At 46.5% G+C, this 16,908-nt stretch overlaps 4 protein-coding genes across 4 annotated transcripts; 2 read left to right on the forward strand and 2 right to left on the reverse strand.

The window, feature by feature from the left end:
* The first annotated feature begins 7 nt into the window (after nt 1-7).
* Nucleotides 8-5,227, forward strand: LOC148819856 (uncharacterized). The gene is made up of 2 exons (XM_088934255.1): nt 8-293; nt 1,431-5,227. Exons 1-2 carry the CDS (start codon nt 275-277, stop codon nt 2,864-2,866), a joined length of 1,455 nt encoding a protein of 484 aa, XP_088790381.1. The 5' UTR covers nt 8-274; the 3' UTR covers nt 2,867-5,227.
* Nucleotides 3,485-6,250, reverse strand: lhb (luteinizing hormone subunit beta). Its single transcript, XM_088934262.1, has 2 exons — nt 6,020-6,250; nt 3,485-3,724 (listed from the first exon to the last, which is right to left on the reverse strand). The coding sequence occupies exons 1-2, from the start codon at nt 6,248-6,250 to the stop codon at nt 3,485-3,487; spliced, it is 471 nt and encodes a 156-aa protein (XP_088790388.1).
* A 3,473-nt stretch (nt 6,251-9,723) lies between these two features.
* Nucleotides 9,724-13,426, forward strand: cox20 (cytochrome c oxidase assembly factor COX20). The gene is made up of 4 exons (XM_088934241.1): nt 9,724-9,845; nt 10,413-10,527; nt 10,953-11,016; nt 11,759-13,426. Exons 1-4 carry the CDS (start codon nt 9,813-9,815, stop codon nt 11,898-11,900), a joined length of 354 nt encoding a protein of 117 aa, XP_088790367.1. The 5' UTR covers nt 9,724-9,812; the 3' UTR covers nt 11,901-13,426.
* A 592-nt stretch (nt 13,427-14,018) lies between these two features.
* Nucleotides 14,019-16,708, reverse strand: LOC148819859 (small integral membrane protein 28-like). The gene is made up of 2 exons (XM_088934401.1): nt 16,601-16,708; nt 14,019-14,417 (listed from the first exon to the last, which is right to left on the reverse strand). The coding sequence occupies exons 1-2, from the start codon at nt 16,706-16,708 to the stop codon at nt 14,019-14,021; spliced, it is 507 nt and encodes a 168-aa protein (XP_088790527.1).
* Nucleotides 16,709-16,908: the final 200 nt, after the last annotated feature.

Consider the following 16,908-nt stretch of genomic DNA (forward strand, 5'->3'; position numbering starts at 1 on the left):
GCAATCTGTTGTGATGCGCCGGTTACTCCGCGGCCGGGTACCTACAAGGGAGCGGCTGCAGCTTGGGCCGGGCAAAGCCAAGCGAGCGGGGCCGCAGCGCACCTCTGCAGGGGTCAGGGTCGCGGACCGAGGCCGGACCTCCGTGCGCTTCCCCCGGGCGGAGGAAGTACAAGAGCGTCCCGGCCTGGCCGGCCCAGCCAATGGAAATCCGGAGGGGCGGGCCGTGTCTGAAGTCGCCCGCATCTTTGTTGCTGTTTCCTGAGGCCGGCGGAACATGAACGGATTAAAAGAGGGTGAGTAAATGATATTAAAACCAGATCATTCATGTCGCGGCGCTAATTGAAAAAAAAAGAGACGGTTTTACCCGAACCGAGCATAGTTGCGTCGACCCTGTTTGTACCGTTTAGGTTCGGTTCGGCAAAGGGTGAAGAATGCATCGGTGTTGTGTTTTGTTGTCATGAATTGCACACTTTTTTTGAACCATAAATCAGAAATGTTAGGATTACGATTTTGTAATGCCCCCCACAAAAATACACACATAATGCGCTTTTGTCCGAAATCAGTAACTAGTTTTCTTAAAATAGACACAGTGGATTGGACCTATTCAGGTTTTACGTTTGACTCGCATATATACTGAATACTTTTCATTTGTGCTCCGAAGTCTGTTCGATTACTGCATGGAAGCAGATGTGCCGACGGACAGACACAGGACCTAAAGCAACAGCGCTTTCGCACAGTTTTGATTGAGGTGAATCAACGCTGCCTCGCCGAGTACTGGCAGCTATTGTTTTAATCCAGGTTGTTTTGAGTGTGAAACAGTCGGAGCATTAGAGAGTATTACCCGTAATCCCCCTGCCAGTCCAAGCGCTTCAATCGTGAGCGAAGTACCATCCTGTGGAAGATGGCACCTAGAAACGATATTCCCTGGGCACGCCAGATCCTACAGATCAGAGACGGTTTCGCCACAGCAGAAGCTCACAGGGACTGTATCGCAATGGGCGGTTTTAACCGCATGCCCATTCGCTGTTTTGGCACCACAGCCTTCGGTTACACCTGTAACCCTCCGGCTAGCCAGAGCTGCGAGTCGTCAGTTTGAACGGCGGCTCTCGCTAATGCGAGGAGCAGGGTGTGTAATTCTTGATCGCCATGTCGTGCTTCTGCTCTTTCACGGACTGTGATTTCACTGTGATTTTAAGATAAACCTCAGTATGTGTTGTGAGGCAGGAGAGGTGCGCCCAGATGTGATTAGGCTCTGCGCGTTGTTTGTGGTTCTGTCTCTTGCAGCGTGTGCAGGTGTTTTCTCTTCTGTGATTCACGCTTCGTGGTGACTGGGGCAGTTTCCTGGAGATGATGAGAATTATTTATTCTTATAAGCAGTCTTTGTGTGTATGGTGGTTCTTGTTGTGTGAATGGCTTGTTTTTCTTTGTAGGAGAGCAGAGGAGTAAGGAGGAGGCTGGACGTTTGGATAGTATTGGGCCTGCTAGCTGTAAAGTGGCAGAACTGGGCCAGCAGCCGAACGGCACGCCCGTGTCTGTGAAACAGGAGGCGCTGGAGCCGGAGGAACTGGGGTGGAATGGCACCGTGACGGATCCATGGCACCCTGAGCCGGCTGCGGCTCCCGAGCGCCTGCCCGCCTGCGCCTCGGGGTCGGCGATCACGGGCAGCAGGGGGCAGACCGAGACGCCGTGGGCAGATTCAGGGTCAAGCGGCCCGGCTGAGGCCGAGCTCGGAACCCCGGCCTCCGGCGTGTCCGAGGGGGCGCCGGGCGACGACTCGGATTCCGGGGCCGAGTCCTCGGACGCCGCGGAGAACGTCTCGGACCTGAGGCTCGTCCTCGTCAAGGAGGAAGAGAGAGGGGACGCCCCCGAGCCTGGCGGGGAGGGCCGGGGGTCCGAGGCTGAGCCGCAGGCTGTGCGCCGGACGCACGCCTGCCAGGACTGCGGCAAGGAGTACCTGCGGTCGGGGGCGCTGGCCGTCCACAGGCGCACCCACACCGGGGAGAAGCCCTACCGCTGCCCCGTCTGCAGCCGGGCCTTCGCCCGCTCCGGAGACCTCACCGCGCACCGCCGCAGGCACACGGGGGAGAAGCCCTACTCCTGCGCCCGCTGCCCCAAGACCTTCAGCCAGCTGGGCACCCTGCAGAAGCACCAGAAGGTGCACGAGGAGAAGCGCTACGCGTGCGAGGCGTGCGGGGAGGCCTTCGGCCAGCGCGGCCAGCTGAAGGAGCACCTGGACGCCCGGCACGGCGGCAGGGAGTACCCTTGCGGGGAGTGCGCAGCCGTCTTCCCGCACCCCACCAACCTGAGGCGGCACCAGAAGAACGCCCACAGCCCCGAGGCGAAGCCCCACGGCTGCCCGGACTGCGGCAAGACCTTCCGGCAGCTGAGCGACCTGAAGAAGCACCGGCGCGTGCACACGGGCGAGAAGCCCTACGCCTGCGGCGAGTGCGGGAAGAGCTTCTGCTGGCTGGAGACGCTGAAGCAGCACCGGCGCACGCACACGGGCGAGACGCCCTTCGAGTGCGCCCACTGCGGCAAGAGCTTCTCCCAGCTGGGCCACCTGCGGCAGCACGAGCTCATCCACTCCGACCAGCGGCCGCACCCCTGCGGCGAGTGCCCCAAGCGCTTCCGCCTGCTGAGCGACCTGAAGAAGCACCTGCGGGTGCACAGTGGCGAGAGGCCCTACCACTGCCCCCACTGCCCCAAGAGCTTCACCCAGAACGGGGGCCTGAGGCAGCACCAGAGGGCCGCCCACTCCGGGGAGAGGCCCTACATCTGCAAGGAGTGTGGGCGGACCTTCAACATTCTGGGGGACCTGAGGAGACACTTCAAGGGCCAGCACGCCGCGGGGCAGGCTGCGAGCTGAGTCACGGGTCTCCCTCGCATGTCTGTCCTTTTCTCCTCGATGTTCTGGGCTGGACACCTGCTGGAAGTCTTGTCCTCATCAGCCCCGCTTGGGCGGCCTGTGAAATAACGGGAAAGGCTCCTTCGGTCCAGGCGGTTCGAACGCATCTTGTTAGCGCGGCTGGAAGTGTCCCAGCCAAGCAGCGGAGCTCGGGTGGATTTTTAGAACAATGTCTTTGTTGATTTACAAAGCTGAATGAATCAAATGGGCGATGTTTTAATTGATACGCTGTACACGTAGTGACCAATGAAATGACAAAGAACCACTGGAAAGACACGAGACTGAAACGAAAGTCTAGAAATGTTTTGAAACTGTTTTTATTGATTAGCAAGGGGCAGAGGGTCTGCTGACATCAGTAAGACAACAGGAAAGGTTACAATTGACAAGAGGCTGTTTGGCCCATCTAACTCGAATGGTTGCTGGTAGTGAATTGATCCGATCTGTGACTGTGTGTTTGTGTTGTCAAGGAGATCACCGGGGAAGGATACATGAGGACGGGTTCACAGGAGAGGAGGCCTTTCGGCCCGCCGGGCCGGGCTGTGTGGGGATGCCACCTGTGGGTGTTGGCGTCTGTCTGCCTCAGTAGGCGGGGAGGCTCGCTCGCTGGCTCATGCAGAAGTCGGGGCTCAGGCTCTCGATGGTGCAGTCGGACGTGTCCATCGTGCACAGGCTGCAGTCGCAGCTCAGGGCCACCGGGTAGGTCACGTGGGGGTCCACGCCAGGGGCGCAGCCCGGCAGCCGGATGGTCTCGTACTTGACGTCCCGGTACGTGCAGACGTGCTGGTAGATCATGGCCAGGGGGCTCTTGTAGACGGGCTCCTGGAAGGCAGGCGGGTGAGAATCATGAGTGTACCCACGCAAATCGGCACAGGCCTTTATAAACCCGCTGTGTGGTTGTGATGTTGGCTTTTTTTCTGGTGGAAAAACAAATTTCACACTGGTTGCAGACAACAGCCAGGTTTCCAGTAGTTAGAAAGGGTCACAATATTGAGGTTTTAGAAAATTCTAAATCCCATGCCAAGTTTGAGTTTTGAGTTTTGGAACCATGCTTTGATAACACTGCATATGTGTGGCCTTTATATTTAAGCTTTACCCTGAGCATCTCAGAATTGCCATGACACAATCTTTCCCAAAATACATGAATGCTGACCTCGCCTGCAGTCGTGACATGGATGTTGTCTTTTGCTCTGCCAGGTATGAATTTCTACTGCTGTTGATGCTGCTTATGTGACTGAATTCATAGCTACAATGAGACCTCACTCACAGTTAGCATCTTGCATGCAGACTGAACCTTCTTACCCTAACCTAAGACAAGACCGAGCCCCTGCTCCTTGACTCCCGACATCAGTTTTGCAAAGTTGATGAGTTTGCTGTTGTTGTCAAAGGTAATGAAATCAGACCTTGATGGAACTTAGAAACCTTGGTTTTTCTTCTGACCTTGTGTCATTTGAAGATCACAAGGTTATATTTTTTCCACCTGCACAACATTGTTCTGATGCTGAAATACTGATAAAGTCTTTATTTCGTCACGATTAAACTCCTGCAATGCCTTACTAACTGAGGTATCCTCGCAGGTATTAAACAGGCTTCAGTATTTCCAGAATACCGAAGCTCATGCTAACTGGAAGTACTCTGCATCAGCAGATAACTCCCATCCTCTGTAGATTGCACTGGCTGCCTGGAAAATTCAGAATTGACTTTGAAGCTCTCCTGCTCGTGCATAAGACACCTGTGTCTGATTCAGAGTGTCCTGTCTTCTAACATGGGTGCAAAGCAGGCTCCACACAGTGGGTGGTAGAGCCTTCTCTTGTGAAGCTCCATGTTAAAGTATAAATAAGGAAATTTCCTTGTACATCTTTTTACTGTAGCCTTTGAGGTTCGTATAATTTACTTTTCATGTTGATTTCACTGGGTCAATTTGCTGTACTTTTTTCTCTTTTACTTTTGCTATGTGTACTATGTGTGGCGGGTGTTTTGAAAAGCACTCATTAATAAAATTATTATTATTTTATTGTAAAGTTTACTTTTGAACATGTTAAAAACAAGCTTAAGAGTCCTGTGTTTGACGATGAAAGCATCATCAAAATGAATAATAGACAATCTTTCATGTTCCATTTACTGTCACAGTGCTGTTTTCACTCAAGAATCTACTCAAATTGTTACGGATGACAGACTCGTTCGGCTGCCAGCACTGTGACAGCGTACTTCCTCACATCGTTTGTCCAGATCAGTCTGTGAACCCTGGCGCCTCAGAACCCCTCTTTCTGTCGGTTTTTGTCATGTGTGAGCCCTCAGTCAATTAATAATAACAAGATTGCTAATAAATTCCATGCAATTGTGTTTTGTATCCCAGAGTGCTTCACGTGTAGGAGGGTACCCACTTCATCCCCCGCTGTAGTGCAGCCCCACCTGGGTGACACCAGGTGAGGTCTGAACAGCAGATCAGGGGGAGGAGTGAGACATCGTGTTGTACTATATTCTAGAGAAGTTTAACCAGAACCATGCCTTGGGATCTGCAATGACCGAGTAATCACACTGGAGGCATTGGTTGGAAATTCTGGCCAAGGGGAAGAACGCCTGGATACTGGAGCCTTAATTAAAATCTTGATGTGCTTAATTAGTCCTTGTTAATGAATGTTCAGTTGCATGAACAGTTATTAGCAATACATTTCATATACATTTCATATATATATCTGAAATGTATGGGGCGGAGTGGTGGCACTGTGGCTCCTGTGGCTGGAAGGTTGCCGGTTCGAATCCTGCTGCTGGGAGAGGAATCCTACTCCGTTGGGCCCTTCACCCCAACTGCTCCACGGGTGCCGTATAAATGACAGACCCTGTGCTCTGACCCCAAGCTTCTCTCCCTGTCTGTGTCTCAAGGAGAGCAAGATGGGGTATGTGAAAAGACAAATTCCTAATACAAGAAATGATATATGGCCAATAAAGTGATCTTCTCTTATCGTAAATCAAGCATCTCTCTGGGAATTTAGAATAGCTACAAGAATAGGTCAAAGTCAGGAACTGTCATGCGGGAGTTTCCCGAGATGGAGTCCAGCAGGGACTGGGGTCACGTCAGGGAACGCGCCTGTGGCACACAGGAAGGCGAGACGCTACCTTGGTGAGGCAGTGGCCGCTGCAGATGGAGGTCCGAAACACCAGGCACTGCGGGCAGCCGTCTTTCTCCACGGAGACGGTCTCGTTCACGGGCTCGCAGGAGCGGAGGGGGGAGGCGGCGGCTGGGCTCGGCAGGCCACACAGGCCCAGCCCCAGGAGCGCGATGCATGCTGGGAAAGCCCTCATCCTTCTGGGAGCAGCAGAGGGTTCGTTCGTTTCTTGCGGTTTCATACGGGTGGGACTTTCTTTCTACTTCCAGACCACCTGAACTGTGGTCATTTTAAAACACAATCATTGAATATTTCCATAAGATTGTCATTTCGCTTCTCCGAAAGATTGGATGTTTCAGCAGTCCTTAAATCAGAATTGCTAAGCCCAACACCATTTTTATTAAAGGAATCTGGTCTTCCCTTAGAATAATAAATACAGGTTGCATGGAGTTACCTGGTCACCAAACTTAAAAATAATTAAACTTCATTACCTCTACATGTATTAAAGTTTTTTGGGTTCTCCTGTAATCATAAATTGCACATTTTACTCTTAAAACAGATTATTTTTTAAATGACCTGTATGTTTCAGTGCACACCCTGCTGCAGGAGAATTCAGAACTGTTCTGAGGGGTGACTGCACTTCTTTCAGGCTCAGTGCTCCCTATTATGTTTAGCGTCACAATGTAAATGAGTATTATGTTAGCAATTGCAGACTAATCCTGAGGTACTTGTGTTAACACTGTTACAAGCATAGCATCACTGAAGTTCAGATGGGACATTGCTCACAATGCCTAATGGGATATTTTTTTAAATCGTTGCTTTCATTTTACTTATTATGAGTGCATACTGTTATAATCAGATGGCAATTGGCAGTTAAACAACCACAATGAATTAAGGCATCATATTCCTTATGCAAGTGATCCAAAATGAATATCTGACAACTTCGATATTGTTGTCAAGGTAAATTTGACCCAGACCATTACTGCAGTAACTCTCAACAGGACTTGGTTTTCTGTTTAATAAAGTACAAAGAGCTAACTTGTTTAGACACTTTTAGTTTTATTCTAATCCTTTGACCACCTGAAGACTCATTAATACAGCTGAGTGCTGTTCTTACAGACTTACTGGAGCAATCTGAGCAAATGTCTTAATTACAGGTAATTACACCTGGAATATTAACCCTAAAAACATACAAGTACAAAGTGCTGTCCATCATGCAGCTCAGCTGGATGTTCCTCTGGGTTGCACTGCGATGGACTTTAATAAAAGTTCGGACCTACCTGACTTGACTCTTCAGTCTCGGCTCAGCAGGTTTCGGTGAAGTATTGGTCTATACCGATCGCAGTGGGCTTTTATAGTGCAGCAGTGCGGTGCCATGGCAGTAGAGCTCAGCCCACTCACTAGTCTTTGCCGGTTGCTCTGAACGTAGCACTAATCCTGGAGTGGATTATTAAAAAGCACTTTGACTCGATAGTGAACAATGCATCTCTATTTTTATTCAGGGACCTTGTAAGAAAAAACCCATCCCTTGGAATAAATAAAGATAAAATATTTTAGTCTCATAATAAAATGAACCATTTTGTACATGTGTTGTACATTGAGGAAGAAACTAAATGTAGGATTTTGAATCGGGTTTTTCGTACTTTGTATTCTACTAATATTACAATTGTGCTTAAGATGCAATAATGCAACTGTGCTTAAAAGCTGCTTTTATTGTGTTTTTTCTTGGAACCAGAAAGCATAAACTTGGAAAAAGAACAATTGTCGTATTAAAAAAATACAAGGTAAATTGTTTTTAAAATATCACAAAAAATGAGGTATGTGATTTTTTTTTTATTTCCACCAGCAAATAAAAATGAATATCCTTCCATTCCGATACATCCACATCACAAAGCTTGATGGGATTATGCTGCATCCACATCGGAAAGTCGCATATTCCTGGTAAGGGACCCAGGGCACTGGCCTCTGGACACCAGCACACACAGACACGTTCGGACACAGTGAAGCCAGCCAGCCTGTCTGTGGAATCACCTGGTGGAGGTGCTCCATTCCAGAATCAAACCAGGACCCGAGAGCTGTGAGGCAGCAGAACCATACACCACTCTTCTCTATCTCGCTAGTATCCACTTATCTAGAAGGTTTATTTACCCCCAATACTCTGATTCAGACATTGCAGGCAAAGCACTGCTGTTAATTCAGGGTTCTTTATCTTCTACAGTATTACAATGGGTCCCACTAGACTGGACCCAGACAGAACAGATTTAAATACAGTCTTACTGCTTTTCAGGGTTTCACTTCTGCTGGGCTCCCTGGAGTAACTCCTGAGCCACACTTTACCTTTGCTACTCTCAACAATAAGTCTTTTTAAAGCTCTGGTGTAATTTTGACTGGTTTAGAATGTTGTACTAATGGGCACCTACAGGAGAAATCGTTTTTCTTTTTGTGTCTTTTATTAATGTTAAATTAAGCCTTGTGGAGCCTTGTGGTACTCTCTTATTCCAGTGGATAATGTTTACTCGTGTGTTAGGTACTCACATTTCATGAACTTGAGTTTATGCAGCTTTTTTTCCTGAACTGACATCATGCAGAGTTTTAGAACAAGAGAAAATTAAAATCTGTATGTTGCTTTCGGTAATCCTCAGAGATGTCCAAGGTCTTCACCTCCAGGAAGATGAGAAGGAGCTGAGGTGCTCAGGAAGGACATGCTGGTTTTTCCACTGATCCTGCGCCTCAAGGCTGGAGGGATGGGTACATGCTATCTGATGTCCTCAAGGACTGAGCCAGCACGGCTGAACTGTATTTTGCACAAATCAACTAGATTTCAGGGCCCTGTGATGAAGGGCTGATGCATGACCTCCGATGAGGTCTGTCATAATCTCCCAGATTAATTATTCACTTACCTGCTTCATCTTTGTCATTATTCCGAGAAATGTGGAAAGGTCAGACATTTAATCCTTGTATATACACTCACTGTTATTATTAATATCACTATTTTTATTTGTTTGTCAGTTCTTTGCATCTGTCCTACCTGTTGTGGATCCTCAGTGCTGTCCTTGTCTGTCTGTTCCACCAGTGTGTGTCAGGATACAGACCCTGACTCGCCTCTGGTTAAAACGGAGGCTCACCTGTCCATCAGCTGTACTTGTAGCAGTTATCAGTCCTTAGCTGACTGTTGTTAAACAGTAAAAAAAAACAGAGAAAAAAAACAGAGAAAAAAGTTAAAGCTGGCGAAGATGAAACTCTGTACGACTGTTTGCTTCGGAAAAAATATTTTTCTATTTGTTAAAGGTGCTGTTAGCATTTTTAAAACAATCTAGGAGACGGATCGCTTTGGTTCATATGAGAGTTTGTTGACTCTGCTGAGCACCACTTTCTTCTGTGAAAATGCCTTCACAGAATCTGAAGCTCACTGCCCTGCTTATTTCAAAATATTAACAAACTGTAAGGCTATCTGCAGTTTTTTATTGTAGTGCTATGCACTGTAACCCACAAAGTGAGCAACGGCCTGACTGCCTTTTGAAGGCGAGTAGAGCATTTTAGAGTCTACACAATACTGCAGTTGCAACTCTTAAAAATCCAATGTGTTATATTTAACAACAATAACAACAATATAGTTGTTGTTCTGATTCTTTAATTACGTTGGAATTTGCGATAGCATCGAAAAGGGAGGAACTGTATGACCGCAGATAACGTCAAACCCGGTTGATATTGACTGACGGACCGCTGCGGTATATTCGTGTGAGTGGAGGTTATGAAAGAAGACGAGAGAAAAGTAACAGAACTTCACGCAGAAAAATAAAACCATGACAGGTGAGGGAGAGGAAGAAAAACAAAAAGTAAGTCTGAATTCTTTGATAATTCCCATGCTTTAGGGCCAGCTTGATTTGACATCTATCAAGGTTATGGCTAACTTGCTTAGCTAGGAAGGTAGAATTGTGTTTCTAATTTCTTCCCGTTAAACCTTTTTTTACACGATTATTTAAATACCATGTTCACTGCGCGTTTCTCTTAATGGCGCCACTATACGTTTATCGCAATCGTATATATATTTTTTTTTATCGTGATGTAATATATGTCTACCAGATTCTGTATACTCGGTAGATTCAGTAAACTAAGTAATTATTGCCTAGCTGTGGTAATCGTAAACCTCTCTTCCTTTGTTAATACAACACCTCGTCCTAACACCTGCCTCTGTCTGGTTATGGGTTAGCTAACTTTGTTGTTGCTTGTTATGGTTTATTGATGAGTTGTGTACTGGAAAACCCGAGTAATCCCATGATGCTTTCTGTGGTAGCAGAATGGGGATCTGTGCACGGTTAGGTGCCGAGACTGAACGTCTCGGTCACAGCTCACTCCTGGCTCTTCCCAAGGATCCCCATACTGTTCCCTCCCTCTCCCTGCAGTCCTTCAAGCTCCTGGGGATCCTGGACATCCAGAACACTCCGTGTGCTCGGGAAGCGGTCCTGCATGGCTCGGTCGGCTCACTCTTCTCTGGGTTGTCCCACTTTTTAGCAACAAGTAAGCCTTTTCTTCCGATTGCACTGTTACTTCTTCTGACCGGGATGTGAACCGTGTTCCTCAGAGAATAGCAACCCCTTGTTGTCTTAACCGCTGTGCTAAACTGTTACTTCTTCCGGGTGGACAAGCAGCCCGAGTGGTGAAGTAAACCGAAACTACAGCTGCAGGCTGTACTCCTGCGCCCGGCGCTCGAGTTTGTTACCTTGCTTCAAGGTTGATGGACAGGTCCGTCCGTCCATCAACAGTCCACAATGAACTCTTTAGGCACCGCTGCACATCAGTCACTTCAGCTTTGATACTGTCAAATCGTGACGATGTCGGTGAAATTCCTTATTGGTTGGATTGGATCCATATCCTGTTTCAAGCACTAAAAATACTACTGAGGTATTTCCCCCCTTTTAAAGTTCCTTGTCTTTCCTTTGCAGGCAGGGTCAGGAGATCCTTTGACATTGGCGTAGCTGGCTTCATGTTGATAACTCTGGGATCTTGGTGAGTGAGTGTGTGCTTTGCTTCACTTGAACTCAGGGTCTTTCTGACAATGACTTGGTATTACTGTTATTATTATTTTTATTGTTGTCATTTTGTGAAGCTCTTTTTGAGAACCTACCTTTAAATGCGCTATATAAAATAAAGTTTTTTATTATTATTACTGGTAAAATTCAGTGTCCAAACACATTCGTATCATGAGTGAGAGCAGGTAATTGAAATAACAAATGAACGTAAAGAATATGTTTTTTTAGATGGTAATGGAAAGAAAGGTTTTTGAATGTTTCAGAAATGTTCAGGATTTACTATGTCGCAAGCTACTGAGGTGTACAGTTTAATTAATAACTACTGGACGTGTGCAGTTAACGAGATCTATTATCACATTGTAATCTTGCATATTGTACACCGCATCCATATTCATTTACATACTAATTTAGCTTTAAACTTTTATTAATTGAGCATGTCGTAACTGTTATAACAGTTTATGGGTTATAAACACATCCAGTTTCAGGGCCTCCCTAAAATTCCCCTTTAATTCAGCTGAAGTTTCTCTCATCTCCACCTGATCTGCTTCTAAAGAGGAAGCAGCACTTGGGTGCACCTCCTGTGTTAAAGCATTCTGGGATGGAACATGCTCTACAAGTACGGAGAAGTATTATTGCAGTGTTAAGGCCAGGTATTTTTAGTGCTGTTAGAAAGTGCCTGTTGAAGAGTGGTGGCTGACTGTTGCTCTGGGCCTGTGAAGGTTCTACTGCAGGTACAGTAACGCGAAGCTTCGTGTACAGCAGAGGCTCATCCAGGATGGCATGAAGAACAAGGTCATGTATGAAGGCACGAGCCTGGACCCAACCCGGAAGCAGAACGGCGAGGACAGGCGCAGCTCCTGACCTGCCCCCCCTCCCCTTCACACTGCCCAGAGAGCAGTTCCTGTTCCTCAGCAAGCGCGAGAACCGCATGGAGACGTACAGTCCATCTGCCACGAACGTTCGGCGAAATTTATTTTTATTGTGTCCGCAGACGTAAATTGAGAGACAAAGCATGTGGTATTAAATCCATTTCAGTGGAACAATTTCTTAACTTTTTTGGGCTGTTTTATTGTCGGGTTTTAAGTGATGTGTTTCCATTCTAAGTTTGAAGGGTGATGTTTTAACATAAAAAGAGAATTCTGTGACCATATATCCAAGTCCTGTGGCAGTAAATTGCTGCTCAGTAGTAAGAGATCAGGGGGTTCTGTAAAAGGCAGTGGGTGACATGAAAGGATAACCAATGTTTTATATTTCTTCTTCATATTTTGGAAAAGAAAGAGTGATGGAGATGCTCATGGGAAATTCGTCAGACTTTGAATATATTATTCTACCACTAGGTGACACTCTTGTCCATGATTGCAGTTTCTTTTCTGAAAAGTTCTTTGGCAAGTAAAAAACAGTACTGCTGAGATACATTCAGTTTTTTTTTGTTTTCGATTGTATCAGTTTATTTGAAAGAAAGAAACTCAAAATCCTAATGTTAACACGATCACTTCTGTGGAAAGTGCCTTGTGACTGACTGCTGTAAGAGTGTACTGGCATCAGTTCTCACCTGAAAGCTGGTACCTCCTGCAGAACAGCACCCTGCTGTCTTCATGGTGCGGCGCTGATTTGTGATTTCTAATGAAGGAGGAAGAGCGCTACTTATTAGCTCAACAGCTGCAGGATCACCACTGGCTCTCAATCAGACCCCAGCTGTGCTGTCAGAGGTCAGCAGAGATCATCCTTCAGGGAGAGCTGACGGCTTGTACATTACTGCTGAGGTTAGAAATACTACAGTATAGAGTAGATGCATTGTAACACAGTTACAGGTTACAGTGAGGAAAATCTTATTTTATTAAAAACCAAATTTATATTACAGTAGATATAAACATAGACCAGAAAGAGCATACACAGAGGCAGTGTATTACATATATAGTTTTTAAAGTACAGTATAAAAACAAAAGGAATAGCACTGGACGAGAGAAGCCAAAGCACTGAAAGTCAACTCAGCCCAAAGAGTGCCTTCTGCTGGCAGCCTTTTCAGTTTGTATGTTTGATGCAGTCAGTGTGGTTTGATACCATACTTTTTTAACATGTAAGTAGATCTTAGTTCCACCTTTCTGCTGTTGACGAATATGCCAGTGACTCCTGTGTTAAGTGCTGCTGTGCAGCAGGGTGGGTCAGTTGTGTTGCTCACACCAGTCCCTGGGCTGTTATGTTGATGGTGTGTCTAGCATGTGCTGCCCTGTAGACAACAGGTAACCTTTCGGAGATTTCTTGCACCTGTGTGCTGTGAGAACCTGTGACCGGTGGTTGTAAAGGATTCTTGAAGAGGATTTTGTCTATATATATATACACACCTAATGAGGAGTATCTCACAATAATAAAGTTTATTTAAACTTGAATACCAGTGTGTCTCTTTGTAAAAATATACTTCTCTTTCTGAGTGTGGTAACACTGGAAAGCTTTATATTGGTATACTGAGGGTAGCTATGGAACTAAGATAATCATTTGAGCTGTATTACCACTGAAAACATGTTATATATGCAGTGTGTCTATTAATTTAACTAACCTAAATTACCTAATGCATATAACATTTTAAAGTGACTTATTCATTCAAATAGTTGTATGCAGGGACCTGACAATCAGAAAGTACTTCCTGCAAAGAATTCACAATTTGGTCATAAGTAGTATTTTGCCCCTAGGTCAGGCATTGCCACAGAGGCTAAAGTAACTGGAGTTGCCTGCAAGGCTTTCAAATAGGAGATCTGTTCCTTGACATGGCTTGTAATGAGCAAGCAGGAGAATTCAGAGCTGTGGATTTCTCAAATCTCTCGTTGAGAAGCTTTCCAGGTCAAATCCGCAGCACCTGAGCAGCCACGCAGGTCCGGTGGGTGTCGAAGAGGTGGGTGTGGCCCTTGGTCGTTGCGCCTGTTGTACAAAGTCTGTGGTTCTCGAGAGGGGGCGGCCGCACCAGTTCCCTCCAGCAGACCCCCGCTAGGATGTCGCCCCCCCCTCCTCGGCGCTGGCACGGCTGGCCGCGTCCGCGTCGCGGGAGCTGGAGGAGCTCGCGGCCCGCGTGATCTTGGTCAGGGTCTCCTCGTAGGGGGGCGGCAGGTACACCATCAGGAAAACGCCGTCCGAAAGGTCGGAGCTGGGGGTGGGAAACTGTTCTGCGTCCCAGGTCAGGGAGGAGAGGATCTCGGCATTGCTTTCGGCATCCTGGAAGTCCAGCGTGATGACGTTGGCTGAGCCCAGTTTGCCGCGGGAGTATCTCTTGTACACCAGGAAAGCCAGGATGCCGATGCAGAGAAGGGAGGCTGTGGGGAGGATGATATAGAATACAGCCTCGGGCTCAGGGTCGTTGACTGAGTTCAGTTCATTCCAGTGATAACTCTGTAGGGGGAAAAAAGAATGCAGTAAACTTTGTGCTCTTTAAGTGTCTGTTAGTACGGGAGGACTTCTGCAAGATTAGGAAAGAGAGAAGGCCATTCTGAGCAATCGCTTGCGTTCGTGTTGCTAATAGCTACGTGGAGCCAAATGGTTCTACACCCAGGCTATGAGCCTCACTGTTGTGCGTGACCTTCAGTGTCAGGCCCTGCAGGTTCCCCGGGGCCGTGCCTCTAGATGTGTCCGGTGTTTGTGTCTGTCTAAATGAGCCATTTGTCCCATTGACCATTGCAGTGCCCCAGCTGGGATTTCAACCCACAAGCCTAGAGCTGCTGATATGAGCACTGTTTTCACTCAAGAAGAACTATTATATTAGCAAGCAACAGCAAAGGAAAATAGCTGACAGATGCATCTGCCAGCCTCTGTAGAAATCATATAATGCTCTTTCTCGGTCATTAAATGCGATTGGATTGGAACGGCTGTGTACTGCCAAGCCCCAGCTCTGTGCCTCTGGTGTGAACTACACATGCAGATTCTCTTTAAGAAACACCATTGAAGCTCTGCTTATTTATTCTTATTACAGCAGCTTCAGCCAAATAATATCCACCAGCCCTTTGCGATTAAGTATTTATTTTCTTTTTGTCTTTGTGCTCCGAAGAAATCCGCAACACAATAAGTTGGATCTTAAGAATGTAACATATCTAACCTGCCAGTAGTAGTCAGCTGGCTAATTTTGAGGAAAAAAATCAATATCTTTTAAGCTTTGGCTGTGTCGTGCATTAGGAGACCCAATGTACAACTGCAGTCAGAGAGCATTCAAGAGGACCCAAAGTAAGTGTAACACAATTAACGGGTTGTGCTTATTTTTAACAATATAAGGGCATCAGCAGGTTACAATGGTGAAGTCTACTGTAACATACAACTTCAGGCAAAGTTCAGAATTTCTCTCTGACTTGACTTTGGTACAACATAACATGTTAACATCAACTGGAAATATTTTTACATGTGTCATTATTACAGATTCCTGGCATATCCCCATACAGCTGGCTTTAGAGGTCGGGATCTTTAATTTCTCAAAGACCTGGGACGACTTAACTTACGCAGAGATTATTTTATACAAAAATCAGCCCTCAAGGACCAGAGCTGCCTTAACTGAACAAATGACCACCCTGTGTTCCAGATCTGTAAAGAACAAGTCTCTTGTGTTACTACAATCTTCTGAGTCCTTTAAAGAGTCCGTGCCTGTTAATTTAGTGTGAATACAGCATGACTTCCCTAAACATTAGTAGTTCTTCTATATTTAATATATATATATATATCAGGAGGATAATTAGATCAGAAAGATCATGAAATAGGAAAACACAGCATCTTCCCAGTGCAGATCTCCTGATTCTCTCGATATTTTGATTCTCTACATATAATTTAATATATATAGTGTTTTATTATTGGGAAAGTCCAGCAGCATGTAAATGGTAATAAATAGTTTAACAGAAACACTTCACTGTATTTTAATCATAAACCCACAAGCAAAGTTTTGTTTCAAAGTCAAGACTCGGTTTATGGGATGCAGTGAAGCTCTTTGTTGGTCAGCAGAATTAACAAGGACAATTTCCATGCGAATATCGTCACTTGCACGGCATTGCTCCCTGATGCAAAAACCTGATAAAGTCTGCTCTTACCGCCAATATGAAATGCTGAAAGAGCACCCTTGCACCCTACCACAGCACCTGCGACACCCCTCTCTCATGAACAGTCTTATAGATGAGCTGTCTCGTTGTCACAAAGCAAACTAAAACCATGCTGTATCCGGCTGGCCTGTCTGAATTGCATAGCATCAAAAATACATGAAGAAGAGTTGACGCGTCAACCGTTGGAAAAAACAAGCAGGTGTAGGTGAAAGAGAGAGAAGTAAGAACAGCAAGAAAGAAGGCTTAGGATTTTAAATGACTGAAAAAAGCATCAATGACTTTTTTTAAATTTCCTAAAATAATCTGTTTTAAATCTTAATGTAGTTTTTGAAAAGTCTTTCAGGTGGTAAGGTATGTGCAAAAGTATTCTTACCATGTTCCGATTCACGTTTCAGTCAAAATTAAGAACCTTCCTAGTAGTGAGCTGTACCTGTGTGAGACATCTGGCAGATCCTGCTGCTGCGTGCTGGCAGATACAGTAGCTGTCCCTGGTGAACTCACCTGTAATTGTTTCTCTATGGAAGTGGGCGGCGCCCCAGTCACCCAGTCATAGGTGCCTCTGCCAGCTGGTCCGAACTTCATCCAGCTGCTCTCCAACAGCCTCCGCATTTTGGGGCGTGTGGCGCGTGCTGGGGCAGCGAAGAGGCGAGGGGGTTCGGAGCCTGGCGAGAGCGCAGCGTGCCGATTTCCTCCCGCTCCCCGGCTGAGCGCTTCAAGCAGAGTGCTGGCGTGTCCGCGGGGAGGTGGCGATAAACACCCACACGCCGGTCATCCCTGAGCCAATCACAGCGCCGGGCTCGCAAGTGAAA

This window comes from Atractosteus spatula, chromosome 15 (genome assembly GCF_055471065.1).
Source record: "Atractosteus spatula isolate fAtrSpa1 chromosome 15, fAtrSpa1.hap1, whole genome shotgun sequence".
Taxonomy (NCBI): domain Eukaryota; kingdom Metazoa; phylum Chordata; class Actinopteri; order Semionotiformes; family Lepisosteidae; genus Atractosteus; species Atractosteus spatula.